We start from the raw sequence: 18,616 nt of genomic DNA, 5'->3' as shown, positions 1-18,616 counted from the left end.
GGTCTCCTTGGTTAATCCATGGGCGCTAGGCGGCTGCCTACGGTAATGATTAATCCTGTTCTGATTGGTTGTACCTAGCGGGAGTCATATGGTCAAATAAACTGTGGGGGATGCACATAACCTCTTTGGGTGATTATAAAGCCAATAAAATAGTGCAGAGACTTTTAACGCAACAGACGGCAAAAGCAGCTGGTCATCTTTACGAAGAAAAAAAAAGTCTATACTTTTGATCCTATAAGTTCTTCTATAATTACTGATCAGATTATCTCAGAAGAGAAACGTCCCCTTATTGTTCATAGCATTTACCTGGAGGCTTGTCGACATCAGCGGTGAATAGCCAATTAGCGGCTTTAGTGGCGTCCGGCCCGACCAGGTAAAACTTCCCAAAGTAGGACATGTTAAAAACAGCAACTCCATTCCGGCACAGAAGGCATTCTCTCCTGATCTAAAAATTCCACACATCAAACACAACATAAGAATAGCAGGGAGCGAGGGGGAACAGTCAGAGCTTTCAACGGGAAAAGGCACACGAACAAAAATGACTCATCTCAATCTTAAAAAGGCGAGAACACCGCAATGTTACGATGGACTAGTTATCCGCAGGAGAGAACGGATTAGCTAACCTTTGTGAGACCAGCAGAACACTTACGAGCAAGAGCAATTTGTTGGTCTGACTGGGTAAAAAAAATGTATTGATTAAATTGTAAATTAAATACTCTGTTGATTTTTTTTTTTAAAAACATTATTATTTTTTTTAGGTAAACTGGTTTGAAAGATCATTTCTTGCTACTCCACAACCCCCATATTTTGGTTTTAGCATACTACATTTATTTTTATTTTTAAATCATTTCTATTATAGGACAAAAAGGTACAGGCAACAGGATAGGTCAGTTCCCGAAAGAAAAATAAGAATATTGATAGATATTTCAGAAATAGGATAGGAGTATTATAGAACAGCAAACTAACACTTGCCAGGCAATAAGGAATAACAGGATTGAAAATGTAAAATTTAGATAAAAACTAGACTAGATAAATATAGTAGTAAGTAAATAAACGAAAAACAAAGTCTGTTTGTTGTTTTTTTGTTTTTTTTAAAACTTAAAAATGTATTTTAGCTTGAATTCTGCAAATAAAGAGACTACTACTAGCAATCATGGGCTTCACTTCCTGGCAACAAGATCAGCCTTCTCTACTGTGTGTAATGTAACCAATGATTGAGATCAAACAGTCTGGGTATACATTGTATTAAACACAATAAGCTTATATGTTCTATTAGACTACATAACCTTATGTATTTGATTAGCATTTTCATAGACAGTCGGTTATGCCATAGTTAATGCCAAGTTGTCTTATTTCCAGTGATTGGGCTGCTTTATGAGATGTCCCAATAAAATACGAAATAATTGATTGATTGGCTATGTGGCTACATTAAAACAGTAGTACAATGAATCCTGTAAATTTTGGATGCTTTTGGTTGAGCCATTTACCAAAGTGACCACATACAGTATGCAGACATTTAACTCAGCTTAGTTCACATGGGTTGAAGCCCTGCATACCTACCTAAACCACCCACCTGCCCAACCATGGTAATGCTGTTAAATGTTAAATATTTCGCAAAGTGAATGAGGCACTGCGCTAGTCTAGTGGTTGTGAAAACTGGAGACGATTGGAATACAATTCTGAAATTAATCCTGCTGATAGGACTTTTCCAGCTGAATCGAGACAGTTGGCACCTATGACTATTAAAGAAATATCACAAATTTTTGCTGAGAATTGAAAGTAGTTTGGACATTTTGTTTGAAATTCCAATCACGTATAGAATAGTGCAGGATAGATCCAAAATATCCCAGCCTTGTTATTCTGTGTGAGATCAATGTCACGGACAGACAGAGAACCGCTTGCCGGAAAGTTGGCAAGAGGTTGTTATAGAGACTGATTTATTACTGCCCTTTATTGTGGATTAATTATGGGTCACCTTAAAGCGACGTTCGCTGTGACTTATTAAAATAAAATTAGCTGTATTCCTTTCTAAGTGCTGTCTAATGTTCTATGTACTAAGCAATAATAAAGTAAACTACTGAATTTTTTATGTTAATTTAAAATCAGATCTATTTTAACCTTTCATGCTATGTTCACGGATCACAGATGCCTCCTAATACCTGCTTGGCTGCACAAACTGTAGGTGTTTTGAGAAGCGGATACATTTCATCGTACAGCCTCGGGGATAGTTAGTGGGAACATTGGAAAAGGCTAGAGGTAGGTTCAGATTGGCTATTACACTTGGATTTCCATAAACAACAATAATGGTCTGTCCATTTTTCTATATTTTTTTTATATATATATACATACGCTCTTTAAATCTTCGTAAGATTTAAAAAAAAAAAGTTACAAAAAAAGTTGTGTTTTTTTTAAAATTATTTTTATTTAAAAATCCTTTTTTGTTATTTCTGTTGCACAACAATGTGATCTCTGTATAGAATGATTTAGGCTCAAATTGACTTTGTATTTGATATTCACACATTTTCACTGGGATTCACCTGTACGACAGAGTGTTTGTCACTTTGTCACACTACGGCTTTGTCTCTCTATGTGCCGTCATTGTTCCCCGGTTATGTAGATTTTCTGTTGAATTACATGCACACTCACAAGCTTGTCAAAGCCCTCGGAGGGAATAAAAAATAAATTAAAAAAAGTAGTGTGCTTTTTTAAAAACTTTTTTATTACTTTTTATATTGTTTTTATTATCATCATCATCAGTCGCTGGGGTGCTTAGAAATTTTAGGGTCAGAGAATTTGGTTTTTAAAGTGACTTCGCAGTCACATTCTGCAGGATTCATTTTGTTACTAACATATTAACGTGACCTTTCTATGGATATATTTTGCCTGTGAATTTGAGCTGATTTCTTAAGCATAACATTCTCTTATATTGAATCGAGGGCAGACAGGGTGACTACACGTATGGTCTTAACTAGGAACTCTTATACAAATCTCCTATGCCAGCACTGGGATATAAAAAACGAAATTAAGGTGGCAGCCAGCCTTTTACCAGAACGAGGTCCACCAGTTGGCATTTTTGCTTCACAAGTTTCATTGATTTAACATCAGTGAGGTCAACCTAATTAACCTAATAACGCTCAGTCTGATTAGCGCAGTCAGGATTAATTTTAGATAATTCCTAAGAATACCCAAATTACTCAGAGTTATGTCTGCTGGTAGCAGGATTACTATAAAACCCTTGTTTTTCCTAAAGATGTCTCACTTCTCCATGTTAATGGGAGGTGTGTTGTCATATAGAATGCGGCATTCATATGCTACATGAATGTAATCAAACAGTACCTCTGGATTCCACCTGCACTAAGGACTTAAAGTGGAACTGTAACTTCTCGGGAAACTACCCCATCTTATAAAACCTTAAAAACCTATATAAAAGTAGTGTGAAGCGCTCTTTTGTGTGAAGCGCCATTTTCTTTTAGAATGCAGATAAAAGATTTAGCAACTGACATCACAATCCAGTTCATTTCTGGCACAACGATGGCATACGTTGCATTGAAGGAGGAGAAACATTGTTTCGGTTCCTTTCTCTGACTGACAGGTGCAAAGGGCAGATCAGATCACAATGACTGGCAGGATGGAGGCACCAAAAGTATCCAAAATTTGTGGAGGCACTCAGTCACAGGACAGAGGTAAACACGGGTGTGGATTTCTACATTCAAAATGTTTTATTTTTTTTTATTTCAAACTCACAAAAGCATATCTGTACATAATATCAAAATCCTGGGGCTCTTTAATTACTCCTTGCGTACAAATTCTGCAAGAACCAGGGAACCCTTTTCATGTGCTGTCCAATAGTCCTTCAGTGTCTAGGAAAGCACGCTGGATCTGGTAAGCCTAGTTGGGGGATGGCTGGTTGCAATTTATACATTTCTAAATTTGTATTTTTTCTAAATGTAAATCTAAATTTCTAAATGTATTTTTAGGCAGTAAATGTAGCAAAATGAAGAGACACATCTATTTCCAAATTGTGGTATCACATTCAGAGCAGCCAACGTCATTCCAGCCTCAATCTGTGATGGAGATGTCAAGCCCTATGCACCAAGGTTAAAGGAAATGTATCTTTGCATGCATTGCAGATTGTCACCACGACATAAATGTTATCAAAGATTCAGATGCATGTTCACTCTAATTTGCTTGTTCATAGAATTCTATTTCAATTCACGCTGAAGTCAAATTAAAACAACTAGCACTTCTCCCTGATTGCAGCAAGATTCATCTGAAAATAATTGCATCAACAAATGTCAGCGATATGAAGAAACCAATTTCAGATAGTTTAAAATGACGCTGCTTGCTGGCTGCTGCAAACTGGTGTGAGCGCAGTGAAGGGTTACCATTTTATGGATGGCTAAGATTGATGGGAAATGCAGTCTGTGAGCAATCACTGCCCAAAAGTGACAATTTTGGGTCCGGAATAATTTTTGATCTTGAGACTGACATAGAGAACTGTATCACTTATGATCCCCTGCTGTTCTCTATTACGGATCTTTTCTAAGTGATACTCCGGTGGCCAGCAAAGCTGAATGTGGTTTAACACCGAGCACGCCTGCTATGCTCGGAAAAAAATAACATAAAACCAACTGTTTTGCAATCTGTGTGCTGTAGAATGTATGCTGACAGCGAGAGAATCTGGGTGCTTCAAATGAACAACATGTAGAATAATTACAGAAAAAAACTATTTATAACTGGAATATATACAGGATGAGAAAAGAGACAGATATAGATGTTACATACACAGACTCCAGCTAAGGGGAGGGATGGCAAGGTGAGGACAGGGGGGCAAATAACCCGGGTCATTGTCATACAGCCTTACGTCATTATAATTCTGACAATTAAAAGCAATTAAAAGTGAGATAGGATGTTGAGACAGCCGGCAGGTTTTGTGCAGAGTGTTTGATAGCCCAGTGCAAGAAAGAGATATTCAATTGTACTTGCCCTCAGACCAAAAGTTGCCAGCACTCCCCTACTCTAGCTGGAGAGCAACATAAGGGTTAAAAATCACAGATTAGCTCTGACACCCTACAAGGAGAATGGAGCTTTAGTTCCTCACTATATAGTTAGTGTAAATATTTAATTGGTGCTTAATTTCCAATTTTACAGCTGGGGTAAACCTCTCTGAAGTGGATAAGAGGCGGATATTCAATAAGTAAGGACAGTAGAGAAGTCAAAGATGGTTAGCTCATCTTTCTTCATGACAATTTATTTTCATTCGCCCTATTCATTGCCGTTTTAAATTGCAGTCACTGGATTCAGAAGATAATGATAGTAAGAACAGAATATTTAATATTAAAAAAAATGATGGAGAAAGTGGGTGACCATGTCTTGTGCTATTATATATTGTAAGTTGTTGGGTTTTTTTTTTATAGTGGAAGGAAATTTGATTTTTATAATATACCTATAAACCAAAAAGTTTTGTACTCAAGGATACCACAAGTTAAGTATCCCAGTGCAGTGTTAACAGACCACAAAAATCACCCAGACCACTGCCTCAAAATGGTTCAGTCATTTTAACCCTTCAAGTTTAAAATATTGCCATTTTGCTGGAAGGGCAATGTTTACCTTGAACAGTTAAACACACCTCTAGTGGCTGTCATACAAAAATTGCTCACGTGACATTGCAGCTCATAGGAAAGCAATAAATGCATTGGATGCACATGTGACAATCGCATATCAGTTGTGCATCAGATTGTACCATCGTTGGGAGAAGCCATGCCTCCACGATGACTTTGTGAGAGACAGAGAGGCCAGCAGTGCAGAAGAAGGGAAAAAAGGTAAGCAAAAAGCCTTTTTAAAAAATATATTTTTATGGCACATGGGAGAGGGGGTCCTAAATAGAACTAGGAACAGCAGCCCTATAGCGTTAGGAATACAGGTTTGTCCTTTACACATATAATACACTTGTTAACAAGAACGGCACTCCAAGGAGTTTGTGTAGGAAATCATAAACTACCGAGTTTATTCAGTCAACGTTTCAGTTTAGAAATTAAAAGTCCTGAAGAAAGTTTAATTTGTAAGCTGAAACATTGATCTAAAAAACAGAGTAGTACATGTTTTTATCAACCTACTATACCCCTCCTGTCCCCGTGTACTACTAAAAAGTATTTAATGGGTGCCAGAGCTGATTTAACAAATTAACCAGAGCGAGGCCTTCTGCAACCTGTCTAAGTTGTAGAACATGTGATGGTGAGTTGAATACCATTGTACTTAAAGCCTCCCCAAATCATTGCGCTGCCAGTGCTCACTTACCACATCGTGGTGGGGAGGGAAGCTAAAGGTATACTCCTTCGCCAAGAGCTGGCTGTACCTGTAACCATTGTGTGGCTGTAGGTCGTAAGCTCCATAATAGTCATAGTCTAGAAGCTGCAACGAATAAGAGAATAAAGGAAGATTATACAGACTGGATGTGTGAAAGCTGGGTCTGTCTGTGTAGTATGGGGTGTGCTGGCTATGCTCAACATAGAGACACAACTCAATTTTAACATACTATGGAATTTATTGTGGGAAGAGTGCAATCAAAAGGAGAGGTCAGTGCGTGTTACACATTGTGGGTAAGTAGTAAGGTAAGAGTTTATTATATAATGTGGGTAAGTAGTAAGGTGTAAGGTAAGAGTGTATTATACTATGTGGGTAAGTAGTAAGGTGTAAGGTAAGAGTGTATTATATAATGTGGGTAAGTAGTAAGGTGTAAGGTAAGAGTGTATTATACTATGTGGGTAAGTAGTAAGGTGTAAGGTAAGAGTGTATTATACTATGTGGGTAAGTAGTAAGGTGTAAGGTAAGAGTGTATTATACTATGTGGGTAAGTAGTAAGGTGTAAGGTAAGAGTGTATTATACTATGTGGGTAAGTAGTAAGGTGTAAGGTAAGAGTGTATTATACTATGTGGGTAAGTAGTAAGGTGTAAGGTAAGAGTGTATTATACTACAGGGAGTGCAGAATTATTAGGCAAGTTGTATTTTTGAGGATTAATTTTATTATTGAACAACAACCATGTTCTCAATGAACCCAAAAAACTCATTAATATCAAAGCTGAATATTTTTGGAAGTAGTTTTTAGTTTGTTTTTAGTTATAGCTATTTAGGGGGATATCTGTGTGTGCAGGTGACTATTACTGTGCATAATTATTAGGCAACTTAACAAAAAACAAATATATACCCATTTCAATTATTTATTTTTACCAGTGAAACCAATATAACATCTCAACATTCACAAATATACATTTCTGACATTCAAAAACATAACAAAAACAAATCAGTGACCAATATAGCCACCTTTCATTGCAAGGACACTCAAAAGCCTGCCATCCATGGATTCTGTCAGTGTTTTGATCTGTTCACCACCAACATTGCGTGCAGCAGCAACCACAGCCTCCCAGACACTGTTCAGAGAGGTGTACTGTTTTCCCTCCTTGTAAATCTCACATTTGATGATGGACCACAGGTTCTCAATGAAGTTCAGATCAGGTGAACAAGGAGGCCATGTCATTAGATTTTCTTCTTTTATACCCTTTCTTGCCAGCCACGCTGTGGAGTACTTGGACGCGTGTGATGGAGCATTGTCCTGCATGAAAATCATGTTTTTCTTGAAGGATGCAGACTTCTTCCTGTACCACTGCTTGAAGAAGGTGTCTTCCAGAAACTGGCAGTAGAACTGGGAGTTGAGCTTGACTCCATCCTCAACCCGAAAAGGCCCCACAAGCTCATCTTTGATGATACCAGCCCAAACCAGTACTCCACCTCCACCTTGCTGGCGTCTGAGTCGGACTGGAGCTCTCTGCCCTTTACCAATCCATCCATCTGGCCCATCAAGACTCACTCTAATTTCATCAGTCCATAAAACCTTAGAAAAATCAGTCTTGAGATATTTCTTGGCCCAGTCTTGACGTTTCAGCTTGTGTGTCTTGTTCAGTGGTGGTCGTCTTTCAGCCTTTCTTACCTTGGCCATGTCTCTGAGTATTGCACACCTTGTGCTTTTGGGCACTCCAGTGATGTTGCAGCTCTGAAATATGGCCAAACTGGTGGCAAGTGGCATCTTGGCAGCTGCACGCTTGACTTTTCTCAGTTCATGGGCAGTTATTTTGCGCCTTGGTTTCTCCACACGCTTCTTGCGACCCTGTTGACTATTTTGAATGAAACGCTTGATTGTTCGATGATCACGCTTCAGAAGCTTTGCAATTTTAAGAGTGCTGCATCCCTCTGCAAGATATCTCACTATTTTTGACTTTTCTGATCCTGTCAAGTCCTTCTTTTGACCCATTTTGCCAAAGGAAAGGAAGTTGCCTAATAATTATGCACACCTGATATAGGGTGTTGATGTCATTAGACCACACCCCTTCTCATTACAGAGATGCACATCACCTAATATGCTTAATTGGTAGTAGGCTTTCGAGCCTATACAGCTTGGAGTAAGACAACATGCATAAAGAGGATGATGTGGTCAAAATACTCATTTGCCTAATAATTCTGCACTCCCTGTATGTGGGTAAGTAGTAAGGTGTAAGGTAAGAGTTTATTATACAATGTGGGTAAGTAGTAAGGTGTAAGGTAAGAGTGTATTATACTATGTGGGTAAGTAGTAAGGTGTAAGGTAAGAGTGTATTATACTATGTGGGTAAGTAGTAAGGTGTAAGGTAAGAGTGTATTATACTATGTGGGTAAGTAGTAAGGTGTGGGTAAGTAGTAAGGTGTAAGGTAAGAGTGTATTATACTATGTGGGTAAGTAGTAAGGTGTAAGGTAAGAGTGTATTATACTATGTGGGTAAGTAGTAAGGTGTAAGGTAAGAGTGTATTATACTATGTGGGTAAGTAGTAAGGTGTAAGGTAAGAGTGTATTATACTATGTGGGTAAGTAGTAAGGTGTGGGTAAGTAGTAAGGTGTAAGGTAAGAGTGTATTATACTATGTGGGTAAGTAGTAAGGTGTAAGGTAAGAGTGTATTATACTATGTGGGTAAGTAGTAAGGTGTAAGGTAAGAGTGTATTATACTATGTGGGTAAGTAGTAAGGTGTGGGTAAGTAGTAAGGTGTAAGGTAAGAGTGTATTATACTATGTGGGTAAGTAGTAAGGTGTAAGGTAAGAGTGTATTATACTATGTGGGTAAGTAGTAAGGTGTAAGGTAAGAGTGTATTATACTATGTGGGTAAGTAGTAAGGTGTAAGGTAAGAGTGTATTATACTATGTGGGTAAGTAGTAAGGTGTAAGGTAAGAGTGTATTATACTATGTGGGTAAGTAGTAAGGTGTAAGGCAAGAGTGTATTATACTATGTGGGTAAGTAGTAAGGTGTAAGGTAAGAGTGTATTATACTATGTGGGTAAGTAGTAATATAGATTTGCCTCTTTATAAATCACTGGTAAGAACACACTTATAGAACACTTATAGAATTTTGGGCACCTGTTCTAAAGAAGGATATTATGGCACTAGAAAAAGTGCAGGGGCGGGCTACAAAATTGATAAAAGGAATTGAGCATTTTAGTTATGAAGAAAGCTTAACAAATTAAATCTGTTTAGTTTAGATATATTAGGCGCGTCAGAGAGGATATGATAACATTATACAAATATATCAGGAGCATACAAACCATTGTGTGGATATCTATTCATAAACAGGACTATACAGAGTGCTCTATAATGAGTAAATAATACACACAGCGCTCTATAATGGGTAAATAATATACACAGCGCTCTATAATGGGTAAATAATATGCACTGCACTCTATAATGGGTAAATAATATGCACTGCACTCTATAATGGGTAAATAATATACACAGCGCTCTATAATGGGTAAATAATATGCACTGCGCTCTATAATGGGTAAATAATATACACAGCGCTCTATAATGGGTAAATAATATACACAGCGCTCTATAATGGGTAAATAATATACACAGCACTCTATAATGGGTAAATAACAGACACAGTGCTCTATAATGAGTAAATAATACACACAGCGCTCTATAATGGGTAAATAATATACACAGCGCTCTATAATGCGTAAATAATATACACAGCGCTCTATAACAGGTAAATAATATGCACAGCGCTCTTTAATGGGTAAATAATATACACAGCGCTCTATAATGCGTAAATAATATACACAGCGCTCTATAATGCGTAAATAATATACACAGCGCTCTATAATGGGTAAATAACAGACAGCGCTCTATAATGGGTAAATAATATACACAGCACTCTATAACGGGTAAATAACAGACACAGCGCTCTATAATGGGTAAATAATATACACAGCGCTCTATAATGGGTAAATAACAGACACATTGCTCTATAATGAGTAAATAATACACACAGCGCTCAATAATGGGTAAATAATATACACAGCGCTCTATAATGCGTAAATAATATACACAGCGCTCTATAACAGGTAAATAATATGAACAGCGCTCTTTAATGGGTAAATAATATACACAGCGCTCTATAATGCGTAAATAATATACACAGCGCTCTATAATGGGTAAATAATATACACAGCACTCTATAACGGGTAAATAAGAGACACAGCGCTCTATAATGGGTAAATAATATACACAGCACTCTATAATGGGTAAATAACAGACACAGCGCTCTATAACAGGTAAATAATAGACACCGTGCTCTACAATAGGTAACATTTTATAAGAATATTGTGATAAAATTAGTGATCGGGCAGACAATCCTACACAGTCTATAAATTATATAATGACCGAGCAGAATTTCCCCCTTCTAGTCCAGTTGGTGCCATTCTCTGCAGCTCTGTATAAAGAGCTGGGTTTATACAGAAAGCGGATAGAAATGTATTGTGAATTGACAGATAAACCACACTGGGCTTTAAATAAACTTAATCCAGATTATTTGTGTATTTTCTGGCTCTCAATACATAATGTTCTAATTTTGGGATTTGAACCAGCAAACCACAGAGCTGACGCTTAAAGCGGTATTTGCACTGTGTCCCTTTACATCGCACAGTGTTTGCAAAAGGTCTGTGCACTCACATCTGAAGTGACAGATGATGGCTGTGATGGAAGCGTGGGTTGGAAAACGAGCGATCCAGAAATATCTGCAGGTGATGACAGAGCCCTCGTTCCCGTTTTGAAAGATGCAGAATAAATATTGGTGAGGTTTGTGCGGTAACTACGCTGCAGCTTATAGCAAAAACAAACAGAAGAAGAAAAAAAAACCACATAACTATATAAATAACCCTTCATTTACTTACAGGGGCAGGACCCTCAGGGTTAAACCATCCCGGCCTCTCCCAGCCATGCCGCTCCTGGAATACGCAGCCTTGTTGGAGAAGCTCCTGTCAAAATATTAATAACCAGTTTAGTAGCATTGGGCCTGGGGGCATTAGAAAATCTCCATTATAAAAGGCATCCTGAAAGAGCTCCTCCAACCAAAAAACTGTTTTCATAAAATATTGTTTTTTGACGTAGTAAGCCCTTCAGTGCCCAAACACCCCAAAAATGTTTTTAATAAATAAATTCCTCCTTGGCTGATGTCTTTAGAGGACTGAGGGGATGGCAGGGGCAGCACAGAGGAGAGCATGCTCTGCGTGCTGGCATCAGAAGCCAATTTTGCACAGAATTGACGTTATGCAGCATGGAATTTTGTCTAATGACGCCGCTGGTGGTAGAGTTAAACCTCTGGCAGCAAAGGGGTTAATCTCTGTATGCGCAGCGTTGCAAAACAAAACGTCGGACATAAAAGACTCCAGGAGGCACTATGACCACTTCATATCAATGAAGTGGTCATGGTGCTTGGGATCACCCTATAAAGACCATTCTGACTGCTTCACTAAAGCCTCAGAGTAGCATCCAAATACAATAGGACAATCACCATGGAGACAAACACAATATCCCTTTCAATGATCTCAGATTTAGAACCCCATATAGAAGCCTCAATGTGAAGAACAAGATGTTATCGGGTTCATAACATTTAGTGAGATCGTAGGCAAGAGCTTGTTGGGCGTGATTTGACGGTGTGCGTTATATGGCACAGAAGGACTACAGAAAGCAAGAATTACAGGCACTGTACAGGGATGGAGCAAATGAACGTTCTGTAACAAGGGAAGAGGCAGGTTTGGGCTCTGGAGAAAGGAAGGGCCAACAGAGGGCTCTGCAGACGGAGTGAGACAACGCAAGGCTCTGCAGATGGAGTGAGACAACGCAAGGCTCTGCAGACACAGTGAGACAACGCAAGGCTCTGCAGACGGAGTGAGACAATCCAAGGCTCTGCAGACGGAGTGAGACAACGCAAGGCTCTGCAGATGGAGTGAGACAACGCAAGGCTCTGCAGATGGAGTGAGACAACGCAAGGCTCTGCAGATGGAGTGAGACAACGCAAGGCTCTGCAGACGGAGTGAGACAATGCAAGGCTCTGCAGACGGAGTGAGACAATGCAAGGCTCTGCAGACGGAGTGAGACAATGCAAGGCTCTGCAGACAGAGTGAGACAACGCAAGGCTCTGCAGACAGAGTGAGACAACGCAAGGCTCTGCAGACAGAGTGAGACAATGCAAGGCTCTGCAGACAGAGTGAGACAATGCAAGGCTCTGCAGACGGAGTGAGACAATGCAAGGCTCTGCAGACAGAGTGAGACAATGCAAGGCTCTGCAGACAGAGTGAGACAATGCAAGGCTCTGCAGACAGAGTGAGACAATGCAAGGCTCTGCAGACAGAGTGAGACAATGCAAGGCTCTGCAGACAGAGTGAGACAATGCAAGGCTCTGCAGACAGAGTGAGACAACGCAAGGCTCTGCAGATGGAGTGAGACAACGCAAGGCTCTGCAGATGGAGTGAGACAACGCAAGGCTCTGCAGATGGAGTGAGACAACGCAAGGCTCTGCAGATGGAGTGAGACAACGCAAGGCTCTGCAGACGGAGTGAGACAACACAAGGCTCTGCAGACGGAGTGAGACAACACAAGGCTCTGCAGACAGAGTGAGACAACACAAGGCTCTGCAGACAGAGTGAGACAACGCAAGGTTCTGCAGACAGAGTGAGACAACGCAAGGTTCTGCAGACAGGGAAGAGACACAAGAAAGCTGTGGACGTGCAAAGTTAGCACTAGACTTTACAGGAGAAGCAACAGAATTCCCTGCAAGGGCTCGGCTGGATGGAAGGAGGAAGCGCAGGGCTCGGCGGGGGGAAGGAGGATGCGCAGGGCTCGGCTGGGGGAGGGATGCCGTGCAGGGCTCGGCTGGAGGAAGGGAGGCAGTGCAGGGCTCGGCGGGGCAAGGGATGCTGCGCAGGGCTAGGCGGGGGAAGGGAGGCCGTGCAGGGCTCGGCTGGGGGAGGGAGGCCTTGCATGGCTCGGCTGGGGGAGGGAGGCCTCGCAGGGCTCGGCTGGGGGAAGGGAGGCCTCGCAGGGCTCGGCTGGGGGAAGGGAGGCCGCGCAGGGCTCGGCTGGGGGAAGGGAGGCCGCGCAGGGCTCGGCTGGGGGAAGGGAGGCCGCGCAGGGCTCGGCTGGGGGAAGGGAGGCCGCGCAGGGCTCGGCTGGGGGAAGGGAGGCCGCGCAGGGCTCGGCTGGGGGAAGGGAGGCCGCGCAGGGCTCGGCTGGGGGAAGGGAGGCCGCGCAGGGCTCGGCTGGGGGAAGGGAGGCCGCGCAGGGCTCGGCTGGGGGAAGGGAGGCCGCGCAGGGCTCGGCTGGGGGAAGGGAGGCCGCGCAGGGCTCGGCTGGGGGAAGGGAGGCCGCGCAGGGCTCGGCTGGGGGAAGGGAGGCACTGCAGGGCAAGGGATGCTGCGCAGGGCTAGGCGGGGGAAGGGAGGCCACGCAGGGCTCGGCTGGGGGAAGGGGTGCACTGCAGGGCAAGGGATGCTGCGCAGGGCTAGGCGGGGGGAGGCCGCGCAGGGCTCGGCGGGAGAAGGGAGGCCGCACAGGGCTCGGCTGAGGGATGGGAGGCACTGCAGGGCAAGGGATGCTGTGCAGGGCTCGGAGGGGGAAGGGAGGCCGCGCAGGGCTCGGCTGGGAGAGGGAGGCCGCGCAGGGCTCGGCTGGGGGAGGGAGGTCGCGCAGGGCTCGGCTGGGGGAGGGAGGTTACGCAGGGCTCGGCGGGGGGGGGGAGACTGCAAAGGGCTCGGCGGGGGAGACTGCGAAGGGCTCGGCGGGGTGAGGCTGCACAGGGCTCGGCGGGGGGAGGCTGCACAGGGCTCGGCGGGGGGAGGCTGCACAGGGCTCGGCGGGGGGAGGCTGCACAGGGCTCGGCGGGGGGAGGCTGCACAGGGCTCGGCGGGGGGAGGCTGCACAGGGCTCGGCGGGGGGAGGCTGCACAGGGCTCGGCGGGGCGAGGCTGCACAGGGCTCGGCGGGGCGAGGCTGCACAGGGCTTGGCGGGGGAGACTGTGAAGGGCTCAGAGGGCTTGGTGGGGGGGAGGCTGCGCAGGGTTTCGGCAGGATATGGGAGGGAGGCTGCGCAGGGCTGGGGATAGAGGCAGTGCAGTGCTCAACAGGGGAGGAAAGCAGTGCAGGGCTTGGCGGGGAGGGAGGCTGCGTGGCAGAGGAGGGCACACAAAAAAACCAAAAAAAAAACAAGCAGCATCAAACTGTGCAGTTGAAGAAAGCAGTAAAAGGTTCTTCAAAGAGAAGAGTCAGAGACAGCAGTATACAGTGTAGCAAACAGGTGTCCTATATCCATAAATAGGACAAATGAGACAAACAAGTACTTTCTTGCTTATACCCTCTGCCAGTAACAGGGGGTGCACATGGCATAAAATGGGTAACGTAACATTGAACCTTTCAGGTCCTTACATCTAGAGGCGACACACAGCATACTGGCATACCTTGCTGCCAGTCAAGAGTATTCTACAGCGCTTAGCAACCATCCAAAAATACAAGCGTAACCGAGAGACAGCTAACGAAGGGTATTTTTATCTTCTCGTTACATGCAGGTTATAGAGAATCCTATAAAAGAAGGCTTTTCATAGGATTCCAGATAGAAATGAGAACTTTGATTTCTCAGTTTAGAAATATCTAGAAGACCCGTTAACTTATTGGCTGAAGACCTTCCATCTAGACAAGACTGTGACCTATGATCCTCCTCAGTACCTCGTGAAGGGGGTCCTTCCTCATGTTTCTCCCAGCCAGAGGTTCATCGTAAGGGAAAACCACCGAATAGTTTTTGGCGTAGGACTCGTGACTCCGCTCACGGATCCAGCGATTGTGATTGGTCAACGAGTGATGGAATCTCCTGGATCATAAAAAAATATAAACGGTCAGCCCTCATTCAGATTGAATGCAACCATCACTACAACATACCTAGCACCATTAACCTCCTGCCATGGCAGTCTCCATTTATAACAACTAGAAACCAGGAGTTAACCCAAATTATGCTGTCAAAACAGAGTTCGTGAAAAAAAAATTTAAAGTTCGTGCAGAGGTGGCCAAAAGGAAGATCGTAGCTGCTGTGAAACTACAAATCCCAAGTCAGAGAGGAAACTAAATTTCAATTTGGGAAATGTGTTTTTGTTAGCACATTGAACAATGTGTGTTTTACAGTATAATACAAATCATAGAGTATCTCTTTAATGTAATAAAAAAAACTTCATGAAGCAGTTTTGGTGTATAGATCATGCGCCTGCAAACTTATAGCTCAATTTCCCTTAGATCTGTTCCTGCAGATCTCGCTATCGTTAATTATCTTGCTATTCTACACAAACTTCCAAGAATCTTCTGTTGCACATTTTGTGTTCTTAACATTTATTAACAAAATAAAATGTTAATTTCTAATGCCAAACTCTAATAATGTTAAATGTTTTTTTTTACCACATACTAAATATCTACATTTATGAATCAATGTTTTCCAGGATTGCCCTAAATACGTACATTTCAGTATAGCTGTAGCACAGTGGTAGGCAGATATGAACTAATTGGCACGATGCGACATAATGCAATGAATTCGCACAGTGTAAACACGGAATTCATTCGCTGTTGGTCTGACATTTTAAATGAACTTTGAGTTCTCAAGAAATATACTATAAATAAATAAATAAAAACATTAGACATTCCTGCATTTGAAGCAGAATCCTCACGCCTTCACCAAACCAGGAAGTGGCGGAGGTTGCCTTAGATTTCTATAACACCGCTGACCTTATCTCCATAAGCTTTATGGGCGATGCAATAGTCGAGGCCTGTTGGGTGGGCCACAAAATCTAGTGAAGGCACTAACGAAGGCACGGAGGTTGTGGGCAACACTGAGCCGAATCTGCCAAATCCTCAACAACTGTACAGCACCTATTCCTGACGAGGAACACCAGGTTGGAACATCTAGATCACGGTCTGTGTACCCTGATCAAAATCATATTTTTTGGAGGGAACTAAAACAGAACATAGACACCAACAACATTCCCTCTCTACCTCTTTCATGTAATCACAAACCTCACAAACTATATTTGATCATAATAGCGGCAGTGGGACGTAAAACTATACTCCAGGTCTATACTCAACTTTCTATTTAAAGTGGATTGGCTGAACACTGTACCCAATAACAAACCCCAGACAAAAAAAATCCTCAAGTCGTGGAAATCTTACATCAACACCTTTACAATTCCTTTCAGTCTCGGATTAGAGCAACCCTGGAGTACACAGCATGGTTCTCGGCAGAGGTAGTAGCAGGTCGTTACCCTTTACAAAATATATCTTAAGACATCAGTTATTCATACACACACACACACGCTACCTTTCCGGACGTTGGATGGGTGGGGGACATCCTGGGGTACTGGCAAACTGCTACAGTTTATATTTTATTTTATTGTAATAACCTTGTTACGTGACCAGACAGGTTCTGGCTTATGGTTTGGTACCTGACCTCTTGGCCGGAGCAACTGCCCCACACCCCAATGTCTTAACATGCCTATTATGCCTCGTTTCCACGGAGCGATTCAGTTCAGTACGGTTCGCTATTTTGAGTGTTTCCATTCTGAAAGTGGCCCATACAACCAAACCGTACCGCACCATTCAGGGTCCTGCTTCAGATGTAGGGCCATAGAAAATGGTACAGTTCGATTAGGGCGGAGATACTATACAATCCATTGATTGGTGGACAGGAAGAGCATTTTTTCTAAACCCCGCATGGCCACTGGAGGTCTGACTTGCAGTGGAAACGCTCACCAGAATAGGCTGGACCATTCTAAACCTTCCAAACTGTTCCGACCCAAACCGATCCGCTCAGTGGAAACGAGGCATAAGAGAAGTCTGGAGGAACCATGACCCCTTATTTATCTACAATGCAAGTACTTCTCTTTCTTGAGAAGGAAGGAGGAAGGGTAATGGGGAAGGAGGTTTGAGCCGGGTGGTCGTTTATTGTTTATGGGTTAGAACTCTTTTTTTTGCGAATTTTATATACAAAACTTTTGGAATGTCGAATAACATAACATGTACTTCACGATCTTACCATTCTTTTCATAATGATTGTTTCTTATTGCCCGTTACCAGTGTAATTAAAATAATCTGGAATTCTTAATAAAAATGCATTTTTAAAAATAAATAATGGAAAATGGACAATTCACACCGGAAACTTTGTGTCATCGTGCAATAAAGAAGAAAAACGATGCATTGAGAACTTTGTACGGGAAATGAAACACTGCAATTTTATCCGTAGCTGATCTGTGTTATTTTGCATCCAGCACTTTGCTTATTGTGTAGAAAGTGGGGTCATCGATGAGAAGTTCAAACACATGGCATGAAGTGCATTCATATCACAATGAAAGGCTGACGTTTAAATCCCCCTGCAGGTATTGTTATCTCTGCCTCAGGGTGTGAAAGAATACACGTTAACCTCGGTCGCTCAATCCTATACGTCCCTGCTATTATCTGTCACGTTAGGTCTAATGCCATCACTGAAATTATTAGGTGGCAGCATAATTAGTCAGGCTTGTGTTTAACAGAAATAGATTTAATGACAAGGTTTTAACACTGTGATTACCATCCACCCGCTGGACATTGTTAGCTGGTAATGATATGGGCCACCAGATGCTCCCACAGAAAGAAGGTTCTCGAAGGTCTAGATAGCAGATTGAAAATGCCGAATGGTGTGTTAGTAGGAATCGAAGGACTACTAATTAAGGACTTGTTAACTGTAATTAATATTTCCATCGTATGATAGAAAATTGGGCTGTTCTGAATGGAATTCACCGGAAGGCATTCAAAGCTGAAAAATGAACAGAGTTCTAAGGGGGGGAAAAAAAAGCGCAAAAATCACAGCATTTGTACCGAAGCAGAGAACGTCTCACAAACAGCTTAGATCAAGCGGCTTTAGAAACAAACTATTAACAGGTTCTTGGCATTTTTTTTTTCTTAATCAGCTCAGCAGTTTTTTTTAAGATACTTGTAATAATACATTTAGACTCTGATGCTGTTATCGCAATTTTGCGCCAGTTTTAAATTTGGAGGCATGGCGATTCAAGGAGAAATGCCGCTAATTAAGAAGAATTGATTTACGCATACAGAGAGTTATTTTGGATGCCTCAATTTAACGTGAAAAAGTTGAAAAAGTAAAACGAAACAAAAATGGTCTTTCCTTTTTTTTTTTTTTAAAGCCAATACAGATACGGAATGTTATTGGTATCAATAGATAATAGAAACAAAA

General features: G+C 42.1%; 1 protein-coding gene across 3 annotated transcripts in view; it reads right to left on the bottom strand.

Annotated features, from left to right (window-relative positions):
• The window catches only part of SARDH (sarcosine dehydrogenase), an 84,376-nt gene that overhangs the window by 30,154 nt on the left and 35,606 nt on the right, over positions 1–18,616 (bottom strand). For all 3 annotated transcript variants that reach the window (XM_063432910.1, XM_063432912.1, XM_063432913.1), the window contains exons 11-14: positions 15,079–15,220; positions 11,254–11,337; positions 6,298–6,411; positions 307–445 (exon numbers count right to left, since the gene is read on the bottom strand). In XM_063432910.1, coding sequence (XP_063288980.1) covers positions 307–445; positions 6,298–6,411; positions 11,254–11,337; positions 15,079–15,220 — 479 coding nt within the window. The remainder of the gene's footprint in view (positions 1–306; positions 446–6,297; positions 6,412–11,253; positions 11,338–15,078; positions 15,221–18,616) is intronic.

The sequence above is a fragment of the Pelobates fuscus genome, chromosome 9, assembly GCF_036172605.1.
Source record: "Pelobates fuscus isolate aPelFus1 chromosome 9, aPelFus1.pri, whole genome shotgun sequence".
NCBI lineage: Eukaryota > Metazoa > Chordata > Amphibia > Anura > Pelobatidae > Pelobates > Pelobates fuscus.
This window is presented reverse-complemented; position numbering and strand designations above follow the sequence as displayed.